This window comes from Corvus hawaiiensis, chromosome 4 (assembly GCF_020740725.1).
Source record: "Corvus hawaiiensis isolate bCorHaw1 chromosome 4, bCorHaw1.pri.cur, whole genome shotgun sequence".
In the NCBI taxonomy this organism is placed as follows: Eukaryota; Metazoa; Chordata; class Aves; order Passeriformes; family Corvidae; genus Corvus; species Corvus hawaiiensis.
In genome coordinates, this window is record NC_063216.1 from 27,632,464 (window position 1) to 27,656,858 (window position 24,395).

At 43.9% G+C, this 24,395-nt stretch overlaps 1 protein-coding gene across 15 annotated transcripts in view; it reads right to left on the reverse strand.

Moving 5' to 3' along the window:
• RBFOX2 (RNA binding fox-1 homolog 2) overlaps window positions 1–24,395 on the reverse strand; it is a 166,768-nt gene that overhangs the window by 90,847 nt on the left and 51,526 nt on the right. The window contains exon 1 of one of the 15 annotated variants that reach the window (XM_048301044.1): window positions 17,244–17,437. The exons of the other annotated variants lie outside the window; for them this stretch is intronic. Within the exon in view, the coding sequence (XP_048157001.1) occupies window positions 17,244–17,258 (15 nt within the window). The 5' untranslated portion in view covers window positions 17,259–17,437. Of the gene's footprint in view, window positions 1–17,243; window positions 17,438–24,395 lie in introns of those variants that run through there. 15 annotated transcript variants of the gene reach the window in all.

Here is a 24,395-nt window from a genome sequence, read left to right on the forward strand (position 1 = left end):
GATTCATTTTATGAACTACATTTATAAATCTTTTGCATAATTTTCTGTTCTCCAGACAAATTAATCCAAGCCTTATCTAGTTACTCCCACTGAAGAGCTCTTACCTCCGCTGAATCTAACTCTTCATCGCTAGAAGCCTGGCTGATGCTCTTCCTCTCACCCACCAAAAATGGCATCTTTAACAATTAGCCAATCACTACATCTGCTAAACTGGGTCATCAGGGATCTGATGAGCAGCTTACAATATGTCTCTGCTTTTTAAAGACTGATGTAAATGTAGGAAACATGCCAGCAAGCAAGGATGCATTTTCTGGCTGGGTATGTACTGATTTCCATAGCAGCTAAATAGATCAAGCAGCTCAGCCAGTTCATACTAGTGTTAGACAAACAGCACCAAGATTACATCTACAGAGCTGCAAGAGATTCTCATTTTGCACAAAAGCAGGTCCCATGACCTGAGCACAAAGGTGGCTTTTGCCCACTCCAGGTGAGAATTTATACTGGAAAGTCCCCACTCTTCTCCAGGGATACATTTACTGCTTGTTTGGTTGGAATGCATATAATGCTTTTCAAACATGAAATGCACAGCTTCTTTTTTTCTTCACAGATTTAGTATCACCAACGACCAGAAAAATTACTTATGGTCTAGTTGTTATTTTGACCCTGAAATCATTACAGATTCAAGTGGGGAGGACATAAATGTAAGCAGAGCACGCACAGGAAAGCTCAGTATTCCAAAATGGCACACAGAAGCAAATATGACAACACATGGGTGACTGCAGGAACTGGATTTTTCTCACATTTCAGAAGCCTGGCAGTTTCACACAGGTGTCCTGATCTCAAGAGCAAGAAGATTTGGTGGTGGATCAGCTATGCAGGTGAGTGAATAACTCAGCACCCAGCCAGTGCCTTCTCTGTGAGTGAAACACGTTAAGCAGGCAAATGTCGCAGATCAGGAACTAGATGCATTAAAGCAGAAATGAAACCAGCAGTTCTGGGGGACGTGGAGTAGCAGCAAACCGGAGTGTGTTGGATTAGCATAATAGGGACATCACAGGAAAGAATTTGAATGGGTTGGTAAAGCCATAGGAGCCATTACTTGCCTGAACCCTGTTTGATTAGTTAGTACTACTGATTCCTCATGTTCATTTGGATTAATAGTCAAAAAACACATTAGCACAAATGAAATTACCAAAAATACACTTTAAATCCAAGGAAACTAAAAGCCCCCTGGCAAAAGGCCCAAGGAACCCAAAGCTAAAGAAAGCAGCAAAAACATGTAGCAAAGATTGCCCCTTAATGCTCGCTGCTTCTGCCAAGGAAATACCTCAGGCAGACAGCAGAACTTCAGTCACTACACATCCAGTTTTCATGGATAAATTTCACAGTTTCAAAAAAAAAAATGGACAAAGAAAAATTCTAAAGATGGTATTTAACGAAGTCGGAGCTCTGAAATAGCTCCTGATCATGTCTTTCCTGCTCCAGGTGCTGGAGATGTCTCTTTTCCATCTTTTTCTGCAACACATTCTCCATTTGCAAGGCAATTTACTTAAGAGTGATAGAGTTTGTTTGCATGTGCCACTACCACTCTAAACACTCTCCAACCAAGCTCTGTAGTCCTGAAACCGGTCTAAAGTGGCTTAACAGCAGGCACCATGCACACTCTAAACTGTGGACATAAGATACCTGCATCCTGTTACTGCCCTTAGGTCTTCACTGCATCATCTACACGTAACAAATATCAATGGTTCGTCTAGACCGGAAAACAAGAACAGTTTTGAAAAACAATTACAAATACACAACATAAGAGGAGAAGAGGTCAGAATTAGAAGTCATTACTTCTTAACTACTGCTTATTTTCAAAGCCTCAACAAACTCTGCTTTAGGGAAGGACGTGGAAAAAGGAGGCAGAACAGTAATACGAAGTCAGTCTGCTAAAGGAGCACATTGCAAGACCTCTGTCTGCTGGACAATTGGCTTTTTTGTTTTGTTGAGCTTTCTTACAGCCATCCAGTAGAATGGTAACATTAGCAAATTCCAGAAACCTATATACCACAGGGGACTCATGAAATCACAAGCCTGGATCTTCCTCAACCAGAAACCAAGCTCTTCGAATACCCAGCCTACACTGTCATGGCTGTCAAGAGAGACAGACAAACACTTCTCGATCCTAAAGTTAAGATTTTTGTAGGCAGAGTCTTCCTTAAGTTGCAAGTACAGATCCTGCCCACGCAACTTCAGCTGCCGGACATGGACTCAAGTTAATTCAGGCAAAACTTACGATTGCCCAAAGTCTACCTCTGAAATTATTACAAAGGAAAAATGTAAGGCAGTGATGAACACTCATCTGAAGTTTGAAAAATTCCCTGTCAAAAGACTGTGCTCCCAGAACTGAGGTTTTATTCACAACGCTAACGAGCTGGCTCCCAGCAAGGCAGCTTTAACAGAACAATAACTCACAAGAATATATTAGTGATTAAGTTGCAAAATAAACCTGCCAGTAGTCTCAATACACCAGCAGCATACAGAAGAAACGACTTCAACTTTCCTTTCTAGCCCAATCCATTGCTTTACATACATTACAGAACAGGTTTTAACTATACAGTCTTGAGACAACCCCAGAACATGAGTATAACATGCATTCAAAAGAAGCTTCTAAAACCAGACAGGCTCCATCACCTTAGTTATTACCAAAAGGCACAGTATAAAAGGGGGAAAAGACAGTATACACAGATTTTTTAGAAAAAAATTATCTGTGTCTTGGGTCTGGGCCTCCTTTCAAGGAGAACTCTAAATACTTGGCACTGCTTCAGGAAGTAAATAAGTATACTTCTGAGCTAAGACACTTGGTAATGGAGGTGATCGTATCACAGCTTTCTTTTGGGACCACTTATATATGCACTGATCTCGGTAATGCTACATGTCCATCAAAATGCTTTTTGCTCGTTACATGAGAAACAAAAAGGTGTCCAGATGCAGAATTTTAACATCAAAGAAGACAAGGAGTTTTCTCTTGGTAGTTTAGACATTACATGAGAGCCACACTGCCTTTCTATATTCCTTCGGGGGCAGTGGACAAAGAGGAAGCAAAAAGAATAGAGTGAAGGCAGTTCTCCTTCATTTCAGAGGCTGTTCCAGAACCTCAGTCAGAGAAAAGCTTTGCCCATTCTGTCTCTCACAGTCCCACTTGGTTTTTCACTTAACAAGCAGCAGCAGTTCAATTAGCTGATCCTTAAGGGGACAAAGGGAAGATCCGAAAAAGAAAGATTTGACTCTTCTAGAAATAGAGCAGCTTAAGTCTGAGCATTTCCTCAGATCTATGCTAAGCCTACAAAAATTAAGGTTAATTCCTTAATTAAAGAACCACCTTCCTAAGAATAAATATTATTAAAAGTCACCAGATGGTAGTATCAGACATACTCTCACCAAGTATTTTTAATTGAATGAATCACAGACTAGGGCTGGACCACACTGACGATTCCCCTGTAGTGTAAGTACAGTTCTGCCATTACCTCAGACCCACCAGCAAACGGCCACATGGGGCTGTTGGAAATGCCACATGCATTCCCAGTCTATCCCAGCAAATGGCTCACGGGATAAACCACTTTCAACAACGGTTTGAGCCAACATGTTTCACCCCGCCTTTGCCCCGGGGTGAAGGGAGAACATGATCAACCATTGCAGAGCATTTCAGAACGTTGCTGTGTGGCTGCATCTTACTCATCCAGCTGAGCACTTGCCTCCTAACAGATACGGTTTTGGTACGGACTTTCCTCCCCACCTCGCCTCCCAGCTTATCAAATTACCTCCACGTGACAAACTAAAATAGAATAAGGTACTTGCTCCAAGTTAACGAGTGGCCACACAATAAATTATGCTAGTATGAACTTAAATTTATCCCTACTTTAGAGTAGTATGGCTTCCCGGCTACACAAACAAAAGCAGGATTTGGGGAAAAGGTTTTCAGGGACAGCATTCTGCTGCTCTGACACAGGAGCAAAAGCACTCCCTGCCCAACTTGGTGCAATCAGAACAGCAGAGCAGCTGCCCACACCCTGAAACTGTGTAAGCAAGAGGCAAAACACATCAAAAATATTAAACAAAACTCTTAATTGAATGAAAGTAAGAAAGAAAGAAATAGGCAGCACTGTCTATGTGTGATGGCTGGGTTTGAGACTGTATTGCTGGCAGGAACTGAGGAATTGGAGAACATCACACAGGCAGGACCCTTAGGTGCTGCAACAGCAGGTCACCAAATAAATCTCAGGAATTCATCTGGAAACAGTTCCAGGACAGCAATATACAAAATATGACACTTAAAGCATAAATCTGCAAAGGTAATTTCATGATAGAATTACATCTGTCCATTAATTTCTGCAGGCCTCAGTTCAAAATCTTGCCCACCTGCTCAGCTTTAGATGATGAATCCCGTTTTTTCACCCATTCCCATTAAAAAAAAAAAAAATTTAGAAATCCCAAACTCAGGCAGCTCTAAAGAGATTCAAGAGAAAAAAACCAGAAGTGCTGCAGTGAAGAGTTTGGTGCATTTGCTGAGTGCACAGAAAGGATCCAGAAATAGCATGCAAAGCTGAGGTTTGGCAAAAATGATGCCGTTTACCCGGAAAGAGGAGAGCCAAGACAGGCTAAATGAATGGTGACAGCAGCAAGTCATGCTTTAATGTAGGGGGGACCGCAGGGACTACTTTGTCTTGAGGCAGAGGTGCTAGTTACTGCTGTGTCCTTCTCCCGTGGTTTCAGTGGAGAAGCATAAGGCTGCGGTGAAGAACAGAAAGAGGTATCTTAAGAGTATGCCAGCTCAGAGGCAAGGAGTAGTCTTCATATTGCTTTCTGCCTCAGACTAAAACAAAAAAAGTAGAAGACAGCAAACACCTAGATTTTTTTTTTTGATTGGGATTTTTGAAACCTATCTATTTCTGAAAGCAGGAGAGAGAAAACTTCTGGAAATCTCTTTATTCTCACAGAGAGTCCCAGGACACAGGCACAGAGGTCTGCCATGGGCACATAAGATAACTGCCACCCACTCTTCTCCCCAAGACCCAGAAGAACAGAATAAAGGCTGACATGGCTCAGTCCAAAGTCCTTTCCTGCAGGCTAGCTTCAGCTCCCAGCAAGTTCTAAAACAAGACACAGCAGCAGAAATCCCTGGACAACAACCACTGAGGGCTTTCTCTGGTTCCACTGTCTGCACAATCAAGATACCTGCTCTTTCATCAGCTTTCTGTGACCTCTATAAAAAAGATTCACTCATGTACATTCACCCTAATTTGCCACACTATCTGCATTCTCTGTCCCAAAACCATGATGCCATAAAAATGGTTTCCTGGCTCCCACAAAAACCCGTACCTCTGCTTTCTCTCACTATTAAGAAATCGCCACCAAAGACTTGGCTCATGTTCTCTGGCCAACTCTCCAGTTATTCTGCAGTGGGACTACTCTCACTTCATGGTAACAGGACTACTAAGGCAAAAATTAACTGCAACTCCTCTGCATTATCAGCTGGGATATCAGCAGCACTCAAACTTCAGTCTTTGCAGCTTTACAGGTCTCTTAGCATGAATTTAAAAGAACCACTTATCTCAGGCTAGAGATTCATGCGTAGGCCACAGTTAAAGTAGGGCAATACTTAAGCTGCATCTCAAGCTCACATTGTAATGAAGCGAAAGCTGCAACTTCAAGCTCTGAAGGGGCACAGCAGGCACACTCCTGCAACTGCTCTGAACTAGACAGCTTCTGAAAAACTTGTGTGAATCTTAAAAACCTAATACAGCTCAACAGCATGCAACCTGTTTTAGCAGGCAGATCCAGCTGCAGCATCATCTTTCACATACATCACCAGGTTCTCAGTACAGTGCTGAGAATGAGGTCCTATTCTGCAGCAGAGGAACGTAGTAGATGTGCAAACACTGCAGGAAGCAAATTTCAGAATGGCAGACTGCCAACACCTCTGGGCAAAATGAAGAAAAACCATCACTGCCACCCAACTGCCCCAAGATTGTCTGCAATAGAACAGGAAAATATGGAACTGCCATCAAGACAAAAACAAAGAAAATGACAGCCACTCTTTAGAAGGAAAAAATCCCATGCTTTTCTTCATGCATTCTCTTCCTGGCTTACCCTCCTTACAATTATGGGACAGAGGTAATAACAGCCACTGAAAAGTCCAGCTGTCACATTTTGGTAATTCAATGATTGCCCACATAGATCTAATTACCTCAGCCAGCCCACATGCCTGAGACTTCATGTGGGCATGGCCATTCCTCAGCCTTGCCCTGACAGAGGTTTGGAGAGTGGAACCAAGAGCATTGCTAGGATGATCTGAGTTTTTCAGAGTCACCAAGGTTAAAGTATAGGGACAAGAAGGGAAACAGCTGCTCTAGACCTAGAGACAACAGAATGCTTAAAAACCTAGGAAAATAATTAAACGAACTAATGAGCCATAGTTGGCAAAGGAACCACAGGTCAAGGCATATACAATTCCTCAGCAGGGGGAGAGGTGAAGAAGGGGAGAAGCTCTCCCATATCAGGACAGAGAGGAACCAAGTTAGCAGCTCCATAGCAGAGCTGTGGCAAGGAGGGTAGAGAAAAAGGGATGTATCAAGACATGAGGTGATTTATTCTTAAGTTTCAGGGCTGGAATAAGCAGTAGAAGATGAACAAAAGGAAACATCTGTGGTGGATCCAAACAGGAGACAGAAGTGGGATGGCAATGCCACAGGGTTTGTTTTGTTATTGCGTTTGTTTGTTTTAAAAGGAAGTTAATAGAAAAACACCAGCAGCTTAAAATGCTCCAAGCACACAGCCTGCCACTCCTCCTAGGTTATGACAAAAATTCGTGCCCTGTAATGAGAAGGGCTTCCTGGGATCCAGCAGCCCTCCGACTCTTCACCCCCAGCTGGGGGGCGGAGGGGGTTCCCGTATCAGCGGCTCGGCAGCATGGAGCTCCCCAGGCTGGCACCGGCCGCCTGCCCAATTCAGACCTGTAATCTCCCTCGACTTTGATTTAATGCAGCAATTACTGGTAATGTGGTTTGAAGGAGATAAATGCCCAGTACAGGGCTGGCTGGCACTGACGCTCATTTCGCTCATGATGCGAGAACAGTTTTAATTAAAATCCCCTTTATGATAAAGGAGCTGCTTGACTGGATGTTTCTGTGCAGCCCTGATACGGAGCCTCCTCCAAAGCGGATTAGAAATCAAAGTTTCCCTCTTCTCGCTACTGGCAACACACAAAAATAGGGAACACTGTCACCATGTCACCCCTCTACAATTTCCTTAACCCTAGAACTGCTGGAAAAATGCCCACATTTCCTTAAAAGCAATTGCTTTTCCTTGTCATGGCTCTAAGTGTTTTCCAAAAACTAAGCACAAGAGCTGCTTTAATTGGAATAAACGCATCCATAGAGCTCATCCTCTGTGATTCAAACCTGGTTTCCCCTCCATCTGGTTTAAAAGGGAATCGCCTTGGCTACTTCTATGGCAGACCCATACCTATAGCCTGCATTCTGGCAAGGAAAGGTATCAGCCCCATGGTGCTTTGGCAAGGTGGTAGGAAATCAGGGTTTGGCTGAAAGGCTGGAAAAGTAGAAGCCTCTGCTGGGTGAGGCAGAGCTGCATGGACAGGGGAGAGAAAAGGAGCAGCACTGCAAGATAAAGGCATAAAATTTGGCAGAGCAGTCAAGATCCCAGCACAGACATGTTCCAGAAATGATCTGTCAGCTCTTGATTGAGTTACAGCAAATGTAGGTGCAATTTTGGGTTGGTTTTCTTCTTTACACTATAGGAAATACCAGAGATGAATACATTAAGCACTGCTAGTTTCTATTGCAAGTGCCAGGAGCAGATTGTCACAGTGAGAAATTGGCCTTGTGCATTACACAGAAAAGGCAGCACTGGGTTTGGAGGCCTGCAGACAGTGCAATGTGAAGATAAAGAGCCTCAAGTCTGAATGTGCATTATTCCTCTCTTCAAGCCACCCGAACACACATAAACATAAAAAGGTTGATTTAAGCAGCTGAATTTCTCTGTGACCTTCAGAATATATCTTTGGGAACTACCTAGGCCCTGAAACAGGTTCCAGTCTTCTCAGAGCATGTGCCTCACCACCTGAGCAGTGCTCCATGTTCCCTGACATTGTCTTCTCCTCCAATGATGGGATTCTGCTCCAAACCCCCTTTTTCTTTAAAATAAGAAAGCAATTTCAAAGTGGCTGTCATGTTCCATGATTCCCCACCCCCTTCAGACAGCACAGTATCAAACAACAGATGAAAAAAAAAGAAAAATCCTGACAGAACCAGGAGGGATTCAGCACAACAGCATAACTAGCTGACTCCAGAGGAGTCTGAAGGAGCAGACACCAGACCATCAAATGCACTGCCATGAATGATGAAACCAGCCTTCAGGAGAACCCTGTTCCTCAACAGGATGAACAAAGGGTAAAAACACCAGGTCAGAGACAGCAACACAAAGATTTAATGTGGTTTTGCTGGACCACGAGGGAAAAAAATGAAACCAAAAAAGGCCTGGTATAATTAACAAGATTAAAGGGGGATTTAGGATCAGGACAGAAAAGCAACGGGCCAGATTGATCCTTACAGGATTAAAGCTGGAATCCTACTAAGAGTCCAGTGGTTGAGAGATCAACGCAATGTAATGGGATTAAACCAACATCAGCTTTTGTTTTTACACAACTGAACCTCCAGCGCCCGTACTTTTACTGCTTCAGATAAGCAGCAGAAAAGTTGACTGGTACCCACAAACAACTGGGGCACAGGCAGCCAAGCACTTCCCCTTTGGCCCTCTCAGGCAGAAGAGCAATAGGTAATGCCACTTTCAGAAACAAAGAACAAAAAAATTGTGGCTTATTACAAATTGTCCAAAAAGCCAAGAAAGCTGAGGATTTACCAAAGTCTGTGTTCTGGCCAGCCTTAAATTAACTGGTATCAAGTGCGATGGGATCACCCCAGGCCTGATAGATGGGGAAGGCAGGAGGACAGTCCCAGCTGCAATCAGACATGCTGCCAATGGGCAATTGGATTTTGATATTGTCTCTTGCCGGCAAGGAACAAAGGATGCAGTATACTCCACGGAACATATCAGCAAACACATTTAAGACAAATTGTCGCATGTCCCCATTGCACAACAATATCCAAGAATTACAAAAGTGAGAAAAGCCTCTTTCAGCATGTATCATTTGCATTACAGCTGGTGCAACACATGCAGGCCAGCTGCACCTCTGTTCCCCTGCCCTGAAATTTCCAAATCTTGTCGGTAATTTGAGTTGGTAGCAAGGGGGAGGGGAAGAGGGAAACAGGACAAGGCTAGATATTCTTTCTAGATATGTAAGCTATTTTTAAAGTTTTTAATTCTTGTAGGAGAGAAAAACATGCATGTTTAAATGAGAGGGTATCCATCACCACCACACTTGGTTGAAAAGGGAAGGGGTGTTTATTGCACACCTGTTCGCAACAGCTAAACAGCTGCATTGAAGAGCAACATTCCTCGTGCAAGGAAAAAACATTAAAGCATCTCATATTTCTACAGCACTTCTCAGTCCAAAAGGTGTTTAAAAACAGCAGTTATACATACACTGTGTACACTCTGCTGAAATTATCTTCTGCAGAAGAAAAATTTCCCCAACACTAAAATTTAAAAACACCAATACCACCCATTTCTTAAAAGATGTCACAGTCAGTAGCCTCACCTATGCTGAATGGGCTTCTCCTTTTCAGCTGGTTGGTCCAAAAAAAGTAATCGCCATTCACTGCTCCTCCTCACTCAAGCAGCAGCCAAAATCACAGTGTAATAAATCGGGGAGGGGAAATAGCTGGAACGACTGCTGGATCCAACAGACCTCAGAGCAAAACTGCTCTGCAGTGCTGCTGAGATGGTCCTCATGGAGATATGCACCCCACTTATGCTGCACCTTCCTGAGGGATGCTTTGTCTTTACTCACAAGGGTTCTCCATCCAAAAGGCATGTCATGGAGGCAAGCAGACATCACCATCATGATTGAGGGTGGAATGAAAAAGGAGGCCATTACAACAGAAATGAAAAGTGAAAAAATATCGACAGGCAGTTGACACTGCACACTTTCTATCTTCTAGCCACATATACATATTTGAATTCCAGCATTTTTTCTGCATTTAAACTTTGTTTCAACACTAGATGATTTATAAATTATAAAAAAATGTACAGAGGAGTGTTCTAGTATCATCCTATGCCAGCTCCTTAAATATCATGAATAATAATCTCTAAGAATATCTTCAAAAATTGTCATCTGGTCAAAATATTTTCACTTCATTACTGCCTTATGTCCAAGATTCAATCAGAGCATTGTGTGGGGGACAGCATCTTTCATTTGAGGCAGGAGAAAAACTAACTGCCTTCGCCCTGGATTCAGCTACAGACCCAAGAACCATCTGGTAAAAAATCAGCCAGCGCATTGTGCAGGCAGTATATTAGTCATGAGACACAGGACTTTGAGAACAATGAAACCTAAATTTAAGGGACAGACAAAGGAAACTTAATTACTTGTTTAAGCTTCTTCACAGCTTTGAGGAATCTTTAACATTTTTAGCAAAAGAATTTAGCACTGGAGGGCACAAAGCACATCCTCAATGGATTTCTTAATTTTCTGCAAGCCTGTTTTCACTTCCAATGTGGAACTCTCCACGCTGGTCCACCAGCACAGCTTGCCTCTCCAATGCATGGCTGCAGGGTGACTCCCATTGCCTTGGGTACGGGGTACCATCCAGAGCCGCAGCACTGCAGATACAGACTGCAGTTCCTTCCCCAAACTGACCACTCCATACAGAGAACATCTTGTCTGACTCCTCTACATCACTCAAGCTCCTGCTGTACCCAGTAGCCCTTGCTGAACTATGAAGGGATCTTTTCCAGCTAAGTCCAAATATACTTTTGGTTAAGCATGCACACATACACAGTTGCTACCCTAGTGACTGCTTAGAGCTGTGGCAAAAAAGCAACCCCAATTCAGGTCCACTCAGAGACCTTTCCTAAACCATTGCCATTATCTTGGGGCTTAGGTCAGCTCTGATAGGCTGGAAAGTTGGGTGGAGAGAAACCTAATGAGGCTCGACAAGGGAATAACCCCAAGTACCAGTATAGGACTTATTAGAGAGCAGCTCTGCAGGGAAAGGCCTGGGACTCTTGGTGGATGACAATTTGACCATGAGCCAGCAGTGTACCCTTGCGGCCAGGATGGCCAGTGGTATCCTGAGGTGCATCAGAAAAACTGTGGCCAGCAGGTCGAGGGAGCTGATCCTCCCCCTCCTACTTGGCCCTAGTGAGGCCACACCTGGAGTGCTGTGTCCAGTTCTGGGCTCCACATTTCAAGAAAGACAAGGAGATACCACAGAGGGTTCAGCAGAGGCTACAAAGATAATTTGGGGTCTGGACCATCTCATATGAGGAGAGACTGCAGGAACTGTGCCTGTTTAGTCTGGAGAAGAGACAACTGAGAGAGGATCTCATTAATGCATTTAAATATCTCAAAGGCGGGTGCCAAGAGGTTGTTGCCAGGCTCTTTTTGGTGGAGCCCAGTGGCGGGATGAGGAGCAATGGCCATAAACCAAAACTCAAGAAGTTCCACCTCAGGATGAACAAGAACTTCTTTACACTGAGAGTGGCAGAACACTGGAACAGGCTGCCCAGGGAGGTCATGGAGTCTTCCTCTCTGGAGACATCAAAATCACCTGGACATGTTCCTATGTCACCTACTTTAAGTGATCCTGCCTTGGCAGGGGGATAGGACTAGATGATCTCCAGAGGTCCTTTCCAAACCTAAGAATGCTGTGATTCTGTGAAAACAGTAAAGTTCTGTCACTAATGGAATGAAGATTAGCAAATAAGCACCATGGCAAGTGCAGGAAACACAGATGTTCAGCCTCAAATTGCTATTATCTGCACTCTTCCTCAAGCTTTCAGCTGGAAATCATGAAGGCTGAGGTTTATTCTCTCCTTACTCTCTTACGGTTTATTCTCTTCCTTCCAAGATAAACAGGCTGTTTTGTGAAAAACTGACTTTAACAGGACCCAGCCCCTGTCAGTCTTCCAAGACTTGGACAGGCTTACAGCAAAGAGTCCCCCGTGCTCATCGCTGTTTGGACAGGTGGGAATACAGCAGTCAGGCAGAAGAGCCGCTGGAGAAATTCACCAACTGAGCAAGCCTACAACCCCCTAATTCTTTTGTTTAGACTCATCAGAGAAGGGAATTCCTGAACATGATGGCAATGTGCTGTACACCTGATTTACATAAAACCAGATTAAAAAATCACTGTAGCCTACAGAACAGATCATCCTGATCCTGAATCTTCATCTTCTGAAGCCAATACCTTGATTTGAAATAGCTTCTCTTTTTGAACTGCACTGGGCATTCTTGTCTCAGCAGTGACCTTGGCATCTTCCACGATTACAGGCTTGCAGAAACACAGAATTGGGAAAGATCACCTGGATTATCAACTCTAGTCCTCTAATAACACAGGCAGTCACATTATATAATCTCTTTCATACACTCTGCTTTCTCTGTTTCCCAAATCTCCAAAGCCTGTATAAAACCCTAGATGCAAATAGATGCAAGTTGCTTTGTCACACAAAGCCCCAGAGGAACGCAATGCAGACATCCCCAACCCAGCTGTGCACAGAGCAGCTCGAGTGTGGAAGCAGTATAACCATGTTCATGAGGTGCTGCACCAAAGCTAATAAACCTTATCGAGCAGCAGAACTCATTATCTCAGCTGCAGTGCTGGACAAACATAACTATATTACTTCTGGATTCAAGCTGCTATGTATGCATGCCACAGAATGGCACCACAGGGACTTGCAGGCTGGGGAATCAGCGTACAGGCTACTAGCTTGAGGATTTTCGCATGAGCTCCATTTTATGATTTTCCAGGGCTTTTCTGCTCCAGAGCAAGAATCCAAAAATCAGTGTTTGTATTAACACAAAATGTCTTTTAACATACTCAAAGAAATTCACCCAGACCTGACCTCTAACATTCACTCAGGAAAACCTTTCTACATCCGCACAGTTTCCCAGAGGCAACCCCATCTCCGCCTCTCTCAGCACTGACCACGCCACGCGCGCACCTTTCACATGCAGCACCTGCGCTCTCCCTCCCGTCAGAGCTTCAAGTGATGGCTGACGTGTGCATTTGCCATGCCTACCAAACAGGTTCCAGCCAAAGACCTAGAGGCACAGCCAGACTTCCCCAGCAAGAGCTGCCCCAGGCAGAGCAGGGTGGCAGTTTTCCCTGGAGAGCGACTTGTTTTGCTGCTATCAAACTCATGCTGTGAAAACCATGCCATAATGTCCATACTTTTCACTGGCAGTAGCTACCTCTCATGAAAAAAGACCAAACAAATAATAGAGAGACCTGGCGTGAGGAAGAGCTCGTTGCTAAGACTCAAGTTTGGCAGCAGAGTTGGCTTTCCAATCTCTTGGTGGTAAAGCTGATGAGCTCGGAGCCTAGAGGGAAAAATTATTCCAGTGAATGCAAAGAGAGACTTTTAAGTGACAAAAAGGCAAGTAAAAGACAGGTCAGGAAGAAAACCAATGAAAAAATTCAAAATGAGCTTGGCAAGCTTACTAGCACTGTTCTTGCTGTATGGTAATTAGTGGGTCTAGGTAAGATCTTCACTTTCAAGGGGCTCTAGAGAAAGAAATCATTTCTAGTTGCAATAGGCAGCCAGCCCTCTGACAAACACTCAGCATGTACTCTATACATGGCTGCGAGAAATGAGGAAATTATCCATACCCACTATAAACAGAGCAATGAATCCAGTGCTTTCCTACCAGAAGCCTAGCAACAGCATGGACCTCCCTTACCTTGCTCCCTCCTGCCTTTGATAGTTTCAGCTGTCTTTGAGCACAGGAGAAGGATAATTGATAAATTGCTTTGTAGGGCTGCTGCCCCTTCCTTTCAACCTTTCTTGTTACAACAGACCTCCAACAAGGCAACATTCATACATGCAACTCTCAGAACACATCATGCTCTTTAGAAAATACTTGGAATGAAATGACTCTAGATTGTATCTCATGACTCACAGTACACAAAGATTCATCTGCTCATAAATGAAAAAACTCGGTCTTTCTTATCCAGTAAAGGGTTGAATGCTTTTCCCACCTTCAAACCACTCTGCTCCTGGCTGTCACCAGCACAACACCTGCCCCCCTGTTGTCATTCCTGATCTCCCTCAGCACAAAGACCCTCTTTCCTTCGTAGCCCAAATTACCCATGTCCCAGTTAGAGAACTGATGACTAGGAGCTCTCTTGAGCAATTCAAGAGCCCAGACAGCTGCACACAAATGGGGATGAGTGTGAGAAGAAACAAAACTAGAGTTAGATGGTCCCCCACAAACAAAACCCTTGGCTGCAAAAACAGAACGCCTGTATGCACCTCCTATCCATAAGGCAAATACCCACCTTGAGTTTCAACACTGACAATGCACTCAAATGGTCTGCAACATCAGAGAGACTATCATACCATCTCTGCCTCAGAAAGACTTTATACAACTGCATCCTACACAATAAAAGTGTTAAGATAAATAGTTTCTCTTGATATTTAATGGCACAGATAGTCTGCCGCCTTCACTTCGCTCACAATGCCAAGCATTAGGTCATCACAACAGATATTTTAAGTTTCCTACTCTCCAGCTCTCCACAGCCCACAATCTCCTGCAGTCTACAAGGCTCTCAAATATTTAAGAGTATCCTGCAACAAGTTCCCCCCCAGGGAATACAGTTCAGCAAGCAGGAATGTCAGACTGAACCAAGGCTACACCACCACTTCATTCCAGCACTATAATCAGGGACTGTGATGTTGCAGGTAGCCTGTACATCTGGGTTCAGTATCCACGCCACACCACAGCTGCAGAGGAAGGTGCGTTCTCCTTTTTATTCTACTATTTGTCAAACCTGACAGCACTCAATACTGCACAATCTCTTCAAAGAAGATAATTCTGTAACATGCACCCCTGGGGGGTGGGGGGCTGGGGGAGAAACATCATGGTTGCTGTGAGAATCTTAATTCTGGATTTCAGGACTTGCATATTTAAAACCTCAAATTTAACATTGCATTAATGTAGCTTCATGCATTGAATTAAGAAATGACTCAGTACAAATCTCCATGCAGCTACTGAAGTCCTGACATTCCAAGGACAAGAGGCACAGAACAGAAAAAAAAGATAGCACAGGCAACAAGAAGAGAATGAGAGGCAGGGGAGAACCTGTGAGCAGGGAAGCAAGAAACTGGCACAGCTGAGGCACAACAAACCCCACACCAAACCAGATCTGTCAGTCGAGGTTTCTTGTTCTCACCGCTAAAGGTTATGTAGCCTGTCAGGATAAAAAGAGCTTAAAGCAGAAACACAAATGGGCACAGAGAAAAAGGTCCCTGAAAGGTCCAAGTACGAGAAGATTCCCCGAAAGTAATAGTGTAACCTGTACTGAGAAAGATCATAACCAGATAGCAAAAATTCACTAATTTTTTTTAATTATCATGGCACAGTGCCCAGATGATGTCTTTAAAACTCCTTCAGCTATTCAAGCATTTAATATTTATTTTCCCCACTTCTCTGAAGTTAAACTGCAATGCAAACACAGCAGTAGTGCTGCCTGAAGTTTAGGGTGCAGGCAGAAGCAGCAGCCCATGGGGTTCATCCACTGGCAAGCATCCCAAAACACAGCCCTCTGTTAAGAATCCAGGTCAGTGCTTCACCTTTTGGGCCAAAGCTGAACTTTAGGCCGGCTAACACCTCTATTTTATACTAGAGTGCTCACACACCCCTCAGCACAGGAGGTGAGACAGCAGGGCAGCTCTCCTCTGTTCCCACACTCATCCTCCCCATTTCAGCAGAGTAAGGAACATCTCCATTGTTTATTCCTTATCTAAGATCAGCAGCAGCATGGCTGAATTATTTCTCCTCTCACCCCACCCACCAAACCAAGCACAAATCTTAGCTGAGCCATGGGGCCTGCCCAGTCTTTCTCCCTAAAAACCAGCAGCCCAAGTGGGGGTCCCACACACCAGGCTGTGGCAAGGGGCTAAGCGGGGAAGGTGGACGTGCCTGCCATCAGGGCCTGCTGGACGAAACCAGGCAAGTGTGCATACCCCTGTGCAGAATCAAGTTACCCTGTAACAAAGATAGTGTGTGTATGTGCAAAGGAGGGAAGTCAAATCCTTCTGCCTGGGTTCCAAGGCTTGCTTTGTTGCTAAAATAAACCAGTGTTTGTTCCTGGGAGTGATGGGGAGCTGGACTCAAAGCAGCCAGAGGCAGAAAGCCCCCAAGTTCTGAGTTACCAACAAGGTTTTGTTGGTTTGTTTTTTTTTTTAAAAACAAACCAAAAGAAAAACTTGGGACCCAACTATTCTTCCCATCACATATCTAGGTAAGGAAACCCAAGGGCAAACTGCTGATCTCAAGGGTGCCGAGGAGCAGACAAAACTACACGTTTATGACTGAGCAGTCTAAGAGCTGACTGCTCCAAAGGAAATTCCAGTCCTTGCTAAAAGGCTGAAAATATATATGCCTTTGTATAAGCTATTACTTTGCTTGCTGGATCTATATAACACTTTACACATGTTTTTCCTGACATTATTTTCCATACTCCACCAGAAACTCGAGTAACTGTGCCACTTCTGGAAAAACAACCTCGCATCCAGCTTTTCTCGAAACAGTTTCTCCCCTCATCCTCGAAGTCCCAAACTGCAAAACTATCTAGCCCCCTCCTGCTTCTCTCCTAGCCTTCAGAGACTTAAAAATCCCTTTCAGCAGCACTCCTTCACAACCTGGGATGTCTCTCAGTAACACCAAAAATCCCATAAAGCAGAGGCACATGGGAACAGCCTTATGCATTAAAAATTTTATATATATATATATATATATATATGCACACACAGGTCTCTTAGCTGGCAGGCAGTGAGCAGCATTATACCAAAAAATTTTGTCTTCAAGGCACCTGCCCAAAACTGTTCTCTCCAGAGGAACTTACAACCACAGGAAAAGCCTGCTTGATACCCAGTTAATAGTACTTGCTCGAAATATTATTATTTTTTACAAGGGAAGACTAGACCACTGTGAGTAGAGGCTGCAGAGAACTAAGCCCAACAGTGAAGGCCGCTCACGTTAGTGCAGAGTCCTTCAGCTTTCCATTCCTTATATGTGCAAAGTGTGCAAGCCCTCACACACGCTTCCTACTCACCCAGAGGTACATCATGTTAGCCTGGGTCCTTCAAACCCAGCAGTGAGATGATCCGGCAACACAAGAGGCACTTCGGTAAGACTGTCGAGACCGAGGTTGGTCGAGGGTGTTTTTTGGTTTTTTTTTTCTTAAAGAAAAAACATCCGAACGGCTCAGTTTGAGGCTTAGAAAGCGTCTCGCCTCCTCCACCCCCCTCCTCCAGCTCTGGCTGCTCTGTGCTCTTCTCTCGCACTTAATCTCTCCCTGGGAGTTCCCAGCCCCGTGTGTCTGTACTGGCGTGCACAGCACACACTCTGCATTCGCCTCCAGGGAATTTCTCTCTGTCATTCTGCTTCTAAAAACACAATCTCGGCCTCACAAGATTCTTGCAAGAGGCAGGGATGGGTGGGGTTAGTAATAAATGCAGCCTGGCTCCCAGTGCCGGAGAGCGCTTACTTTAGAAAAGGGAACTGTAGCCGTGAATGAAGCAGAGCACAGCCTCGTCCTCCAAGGTCACTGGGGGTGAGGACCCACTCCCCCCTACCCAACTAATTGCTCCTCCAGGAACCATCCGTAGATGCAGGCGCCATAGGCAGGTTCTGCACGTCTTCATCTACCCCATTAGTCAACACCCCAAATTCGGTCACAATTAAGTAGCTGTATTTAATCATTAACCACTGACAGGCATCAAGGAGCATAACCACGGGAATCCTGAAGCTAAGGAGAAAATCCGTGTGTGCCAGCGCTGGAGCTCCCTCAGGAGAAACAACCACTGTCGGCGTGAGCTGGGGAAAAGAAGCGACACAGATAAAGGGGTTAATCTGCTTTCGCAGGTGGCTCCACATGAGTATTTTACAGACTTGCATATTGCTAAAGGGAAAGCAGCAGCTGGCTCCGGTTCCTCAGAGTGTATCGGGTTCCCACTTGCCTGGAGGCAGCTTCCCCCCAAGTCTGACTGGGGCAAGTGCCCTCCGCGCCTTGCGCTCCCAGCCTGCTCCAATTTCAGGATTGCAAAGCTCTGCCGGTGGGGCGGCAGCCCCGGGAAAGGCGCGCTGAGCAAAAGACACTCGCCCCAGTTACCTCGACAAGCACCAGCAAGCCCTTCCCCGCACGAGCAAATCCTCGTCCCATCCCCCGTGCCCGATGCCACAGGATGAGTGTCACCTCGCATCTCATTAATCAGTTCAACGGCTCTTCCAAACTAGGAAAACGGGTTTCTCGCCCCCTTCCCTTCCCACCTCAAAATGAAGAATTGACTTCCCTTGCCGGCCTCCAAATGCTAAGTTAAATATGGCTTCGTCTCAAACGGGGGGGGAAAAAAAGAAATTTGAAAAAAAAAAAAAAAAGTGTTTTCATTGAGGCACTGGTCTCCTTGGAAATGAGTTTTGAAGAAATATTTTTATCTCAGCTAAAGATATAGAAATGGTGCTATTCCACATATCACCTCTGCTTCCTCTACTTAGAGATTACTTAAATGCAATCCAGCAGGCTTGGAGCAAAGCAAGCGTCAGGCTCCACACGAGTCAAGCCCTGTCTACATGGGGTGACAAATGGATGGGCCTCCTGTCACAGCCAGCCCAGACACCCCAGATGTGCTCCGCACCCCCCAGGCTCCCCTCGCCTTCAGCGAGCCACAGACACACCCCAGGGCACGCTTGTCCCAGGAACAGGCCTGAACATATGGGGTGCTGATGGGCTCTAAGGAAATAAATACATGACTGTCACTGCAGTCCCACATAGAAACCTGGAGAAAAGGCTTATTGTCATTACCAGGATACAGCAGTCATAGGGATCTGCTAGTTAAAGACAAGCAAGACGACACTCAACTTTCCAGCCCAGAAAACCCTGCTGCTCAGGGAAAGGAGCAAGAGCTCCTCCAGAAAACTGGGATTGCACAGGGTTGTTCCATTATGGCATTGCTCAGGTCTCCCATCTGCTCTCACCTTTTCACACAATGGGTCAGGTTTAGAGGGTGAAAAGCAATGTTCCTAAAAATCACTTACTGTACCAAAGCCTATGCACCACAGACTCCAAAGAGTGAAGCATGTGATCCATAAACCTGTTCTCAAAGGCTCTGAGAGGAGCGAAACTGCAGCAATGCTGACATTTGCATCACGATTAGACCCTTCTGTTAACACCTCTGCAGCTGGGTCACACCAGCAGCAGCGACTAGTTCAGACAGCCTGAAGATTGAAGCAGACATTTCTGCACCCGATAACCTTGATGGCATTTTCAAGGTTTTCTTCTGATCCAGAATCACAATTCAAAAATGATCCTATGGTCATTTAAATGAAAGCTGAGATTCCTTGTGTGCAGGGGAGAAAGTGAGAAGACACGTAGACCAGGTGAGCAAACCCAAATAAATCCTACTTCATATGTATTCCCATAAAAGACTTGAAAAGGATGACTCTTGAAACTAAGCTGAAGAGTTACTAAAAACTTCCCTAATTAAAAAAAGGGGAAAAGAGAAAAAAAGGAAAAAAAATTCTTCCCCTTCTTCCCCAAGCTCTCATCCTTTAGGCCACCTTCAGAGAAAGAGAATAAAACTTTCAGAATAAGCCTATTCCTTAATTTCAACAACTGAGACTTGTTACAAATCATCCCAGCAACTCCACATTGTGCATTCAACCTCCAAATCAAAACAAGACCCATGAACCCTCTGTGAATCATCCAAATACTGCCTCAAAATTTATTTGCCACTGTTGCTACAAGGCCACCACCTCTCTGCAGAAGGCATACGGGAAGATTACTGAGAGCAGCAGACTTCTGGTGATGTAATACCTTTGTCCTGGAGCAGGAGCCCTGTTTGATGAACTGCAAGAGCAGGTTTCTCAACACCCAGTATTCTCAAGCAGTGAGAGGAGTACCCGACGGGTCAGGAAATGAGGCTGTGGGATGACTCTAGAGGCACCACCGCCCTGTTTCAAGAGAGCTGCTGCTGCCCAGAGGATCAAACCAACACTAAGAACATGAAGTGCATGCCCAAGACTATCCACAGTTGCAGAACTGGCAGCAGTGCCATTTTAGCCTCAGATTACAAGCAAGAAAAAGGTTTGGCTTGGATGATACAATCGGGGGGTGGGAGGAACAACTAGATGAATTATTAGGTCTTCTTTATACTTTTTTTCAGATTTTTCAATTACACTAGCTGGTATGTAAAAAGTACCCATACAAGACATTTCTTTCAGGAAATCATCTTCTAAAAAAACACAAAATATTTCCTAAGGAGCAAGAGGACAACAAGTATGTCAGTGCATCTTATTCCAGAAAGACAAAACCAGACATGACTAAGACAGGCTTCTGCCAGGGGATCCTTCTAGCTAGGATCCCCTGCAAATGCTTTACCATAATCCTAACAGCAGTGGTTTACAGCATACGTGTCAGGGAGCTTGTAAAGGCTGCTGTGTGTGGAAATACACATTATCTCTTGGGGATCTTTCATGTCTCAAAAAGGATTAAAAGTAGAAAGGAAAAGATTTTAAAATTAATATATACCAAGCTATGAGAAAAATGTTCAGAGAGCTGTAGCCGAGTGAAACATTGGTCCCCCTCCTCTGATGGGAGACTGTTGTGTAAATCAAAGTGAAAGGGGAAGAAAGCAGTCTGCAAAGACTTTAATGCTTGTTAAAGAGGTAAGGAAGGTCTTACCAAGTAACAAAAGGGGAAAGAGAAAAAAGGGAGCAGGTAACCACCTATTTAATATTGTATAAAGGTATTTGGAAAAATAACAGACACTGGAAAAAATGAAAAAAAAAATCTACCTGTTTCTGTACCAGTATCAAAAGCCTTAATTACATGTAAGAATTATTGTGACTACTCAGTTATGTGCATAAACTCAACCCAAATATACTGCTGGTATAGAAGTTTCAAATAAGCCAAATGCTTAAAAAAATAATTTACAAAAAGTTCTAGCCTATTTAGGAAAGATCCGAGTGGGCAAACAGGGAATCGGCACGGCACAGTTTCAAACAGACGTTATCTGTTTCTAGCTGATTGTGTCTCAGAGGCATATGATTTCAAATGCTCGTGGATTAACATTCTAGCAGATAAAGCTCAAGACACAGTACAAGCTGGTGTGTCTGCTACACGCTACTGGAATCATATTAGACAGCACACAGGATGAGTGGCTAGATGAGCACCTCTTCATAAGAGGGAAAATCCCATCTGATCACCTGGAATTTCTAATGCGACAACACTCATGGGAGGCGTAAGGGGGCTAGTGTCAAAGAACACCCTCCAGGTTGCTAAATTAGAGAAAACAATTTCTTAGTTCAAGAAGTGTTACACTGAAAATTAGCAAGTCCATATTAGATTCCATCTTTACAGAAAAGAGCAATCAATTGTAAAAATATAAATTAGCGGTAGCTTAGTTAAAATGATTGTGACAATTGCATCCAGATATATGTAAGGAGAATAGAGACCAAAGCAATGCACCTACGTACAGTACTCAGCACTTGAGTGGGACCAGAGGTACAGTGGCATATTTTTCCTAGACAGACAGATTGCTTATTGGGCTTCCCTGTCACATCCCCGCACTTGAACACTTGTATATATTCTAGCAAGTGAAAAAAAAAAAAAAAAAAGAGAAGCTGAGAGAAGAAAATAGAAAGGAAATTAGAAAGGGAAAAAATAAAATTTACAAGGGAATCCTAGCGACGGGAGGTAAATCCATAGTCAGAGCTGGAAGATGATAATGTGTTTTTAAAGTTTCTCAAGAATAGAAACCCCAGCAATTGCATTGATCTGCTACTATGGGGAAAAGGTAGAAACATTCCCAATACTGAACAAAGAGCCAAAGCATTCAATACGTATTTCTGTTCTATATTTGGAGAAAAGTCAGCTGTTGCAGTCTGTGATAACAAAATGCCTTCCATTCCAGCAGTAACTAAGGAAGATGGTCCAAATGCTACCCAACAAACAGCTCTGTGGCCCTCTTATCTAGCTTGAGCTTGCAAACAAAAGGGATGCAACCAGGTAACAAGTGGGTTTTAACCATACTACAGCTGTGAACATACTTAAATGTGGACACTTGGGAAAGTCTGCAGTCTGCTTGAACTGCATCACCTGCATTTGGAGCTCTAATAAGCCCTAACATTAAATCTGCCATAAGGCCAAAAGTACAACTGTAACGCAATAGCAATCCCAAATGCAGGTGTTTCTTGCAGCCCATAATAATTAAAGCCTTGCTGCTGCTCACTGAGCTTGGCCAGCCTCTGTCATGCCAGAAGACTGCATAAGGAAAGCAGCACTAACGGTGAAGGCATGAGATTGCAGCAGGCTGAAGAGGGAAATTTCATTTCAAACTGAAGGAAAGCAGTTGCTCCCACAGCCAAAAGCCACACTGAGCATCCACACTGGATGCAGAAGCTGGCTTCAGACTGAGGATGAAGACTCAATCATTGTCCTACCATGGCAAACATTTCAAGAACCATCTACAAAAGGTCTGACTGGAGATTGGAACAGCAACATGATCTGTGGTGCCCAGAGGGAAGTTTCTCCAACTCAGTGGCTGCTTTCCATGGCTTATCTGACTCCAGCAGAAGGTCCCAGGAAGAGAACAGAGCAATCAGACTCCTGCTAGTCATGGGTTTGGGCATGCATTGTGTCTTGGGGGTTTTTATTTGGTTTGATTGGTTGATTTTTATTTGAGGTTTGTTTTGGTCTCTTGAAAGAAGATTAGAGATGGGGCTGGAAGCTATCTGGGGAGAGGCACAGAAGGCAGCCCTGGGCACACATGCAGTTCCTATGGAGATAAGAGGATCTTCTTTGAGGTTGGTTTGCTCATTTGGGTGCTGCTGGAGACGACCCTGCCGGCAGAGTACTGCTCATTTGTGAGACTGCCTCTGCTCAGGATCCCGGATTATCTCTGATTATCAGAATTTCTGAGCCACAAGGTAGATTTCCTCCCAACATCCAAAAGGGCTCCAGGAAGCCTCTCTCTGCATTATCCTGTTTATGAAAGGATGCAAGAATACAAAATGCGTACAATAAATCACCCAGAAAAATACCACAATCCCTTTCAAATGTTTTGCCAAGCAAATAAGCCAAACACTGGCATATTACAAGGAAAAAAAAAAGTCATTTTGTTATAGAGCAACCCATTTCATTACTAGAAAACTGGATTCCCTGTTTTCTCTTCTGGTACAGCAAGAGGCTTCGGAAAAGAGAGTACTTATTCAGAAGCAAACTATCAAGGGCTAGTTCATCTTCCACGAAAAGCAGAAAGCCTGAAACAATAAAACACTCTGACATGCAAACAAACCCAACAATTTTTAAGGACTGTCCTGCTACTGACTTATCATAGCAATTAAAGTCCTTGAATAAACTTCAGGAGATCTCAATTCATAGGCTTATCATTCAGGCACATAAGGGAAAAAAAAAAAAAAGAAATGGATACCAAGAAAAGCTTTTTTGAGTTTGTTTGGGATTTTCCTTTCCTCACAACTATACTCAAGAGCACTATTCTGGAAGGCATTGTCAATTCTTCAAGAGAAAAACTCAGTAACTAGGAAAGGTACTTTGCTGAAAACATGTTCCCAAAAATACACTTTTAAATTAAAACCAAGAACACCCACATATGAACCAAACTAAATTGTGAAGCCAGAGAATTCAAGGTTAAACATTGAAGACCATGCAAGCATTCAGATGTAAGGAATTCTCACAGCTCCAGTTTGGGCATTCATCTGCAGAAACGGAGTGACTATGCAGCCACTCCCAGGATATAGCAAACATGAGTTTGGGCAGCCAAGTGGGAATTTCCATGAATTATACCTGTCAGCTTTACTACAGTGGACCAGGAGTAAAGTCTGCAATCCTCCAATACCTTCTGCAGAGAATCTAGCAAGCTGAACATCTACAGAAGAAAAAGCTTCTCTGCTCCTGTGTTGCCACCCTAGGCTTGATTTTCAAGCTGTATCTTCTGAATTCTGTCACCCATAGATCTAGTCTGAAGTCTACACTGAACTGGCATATAGCAAATATATTCAGATACTGGTAAGAGGGAAACAGAGGAAGCTCCAACCCTGGTATTTAAATATGTATTTTTTAAAGTTTGGTTAACTAGTAACTGCCTTAATATCTTCATAAAGGGAAAAAAGTTTCATCTCCCTTCAGTTTTTCTATGAGGTAGCAGAAAGCTGTTACACAGCATCAAATTCCAACAAAAGTCTATTT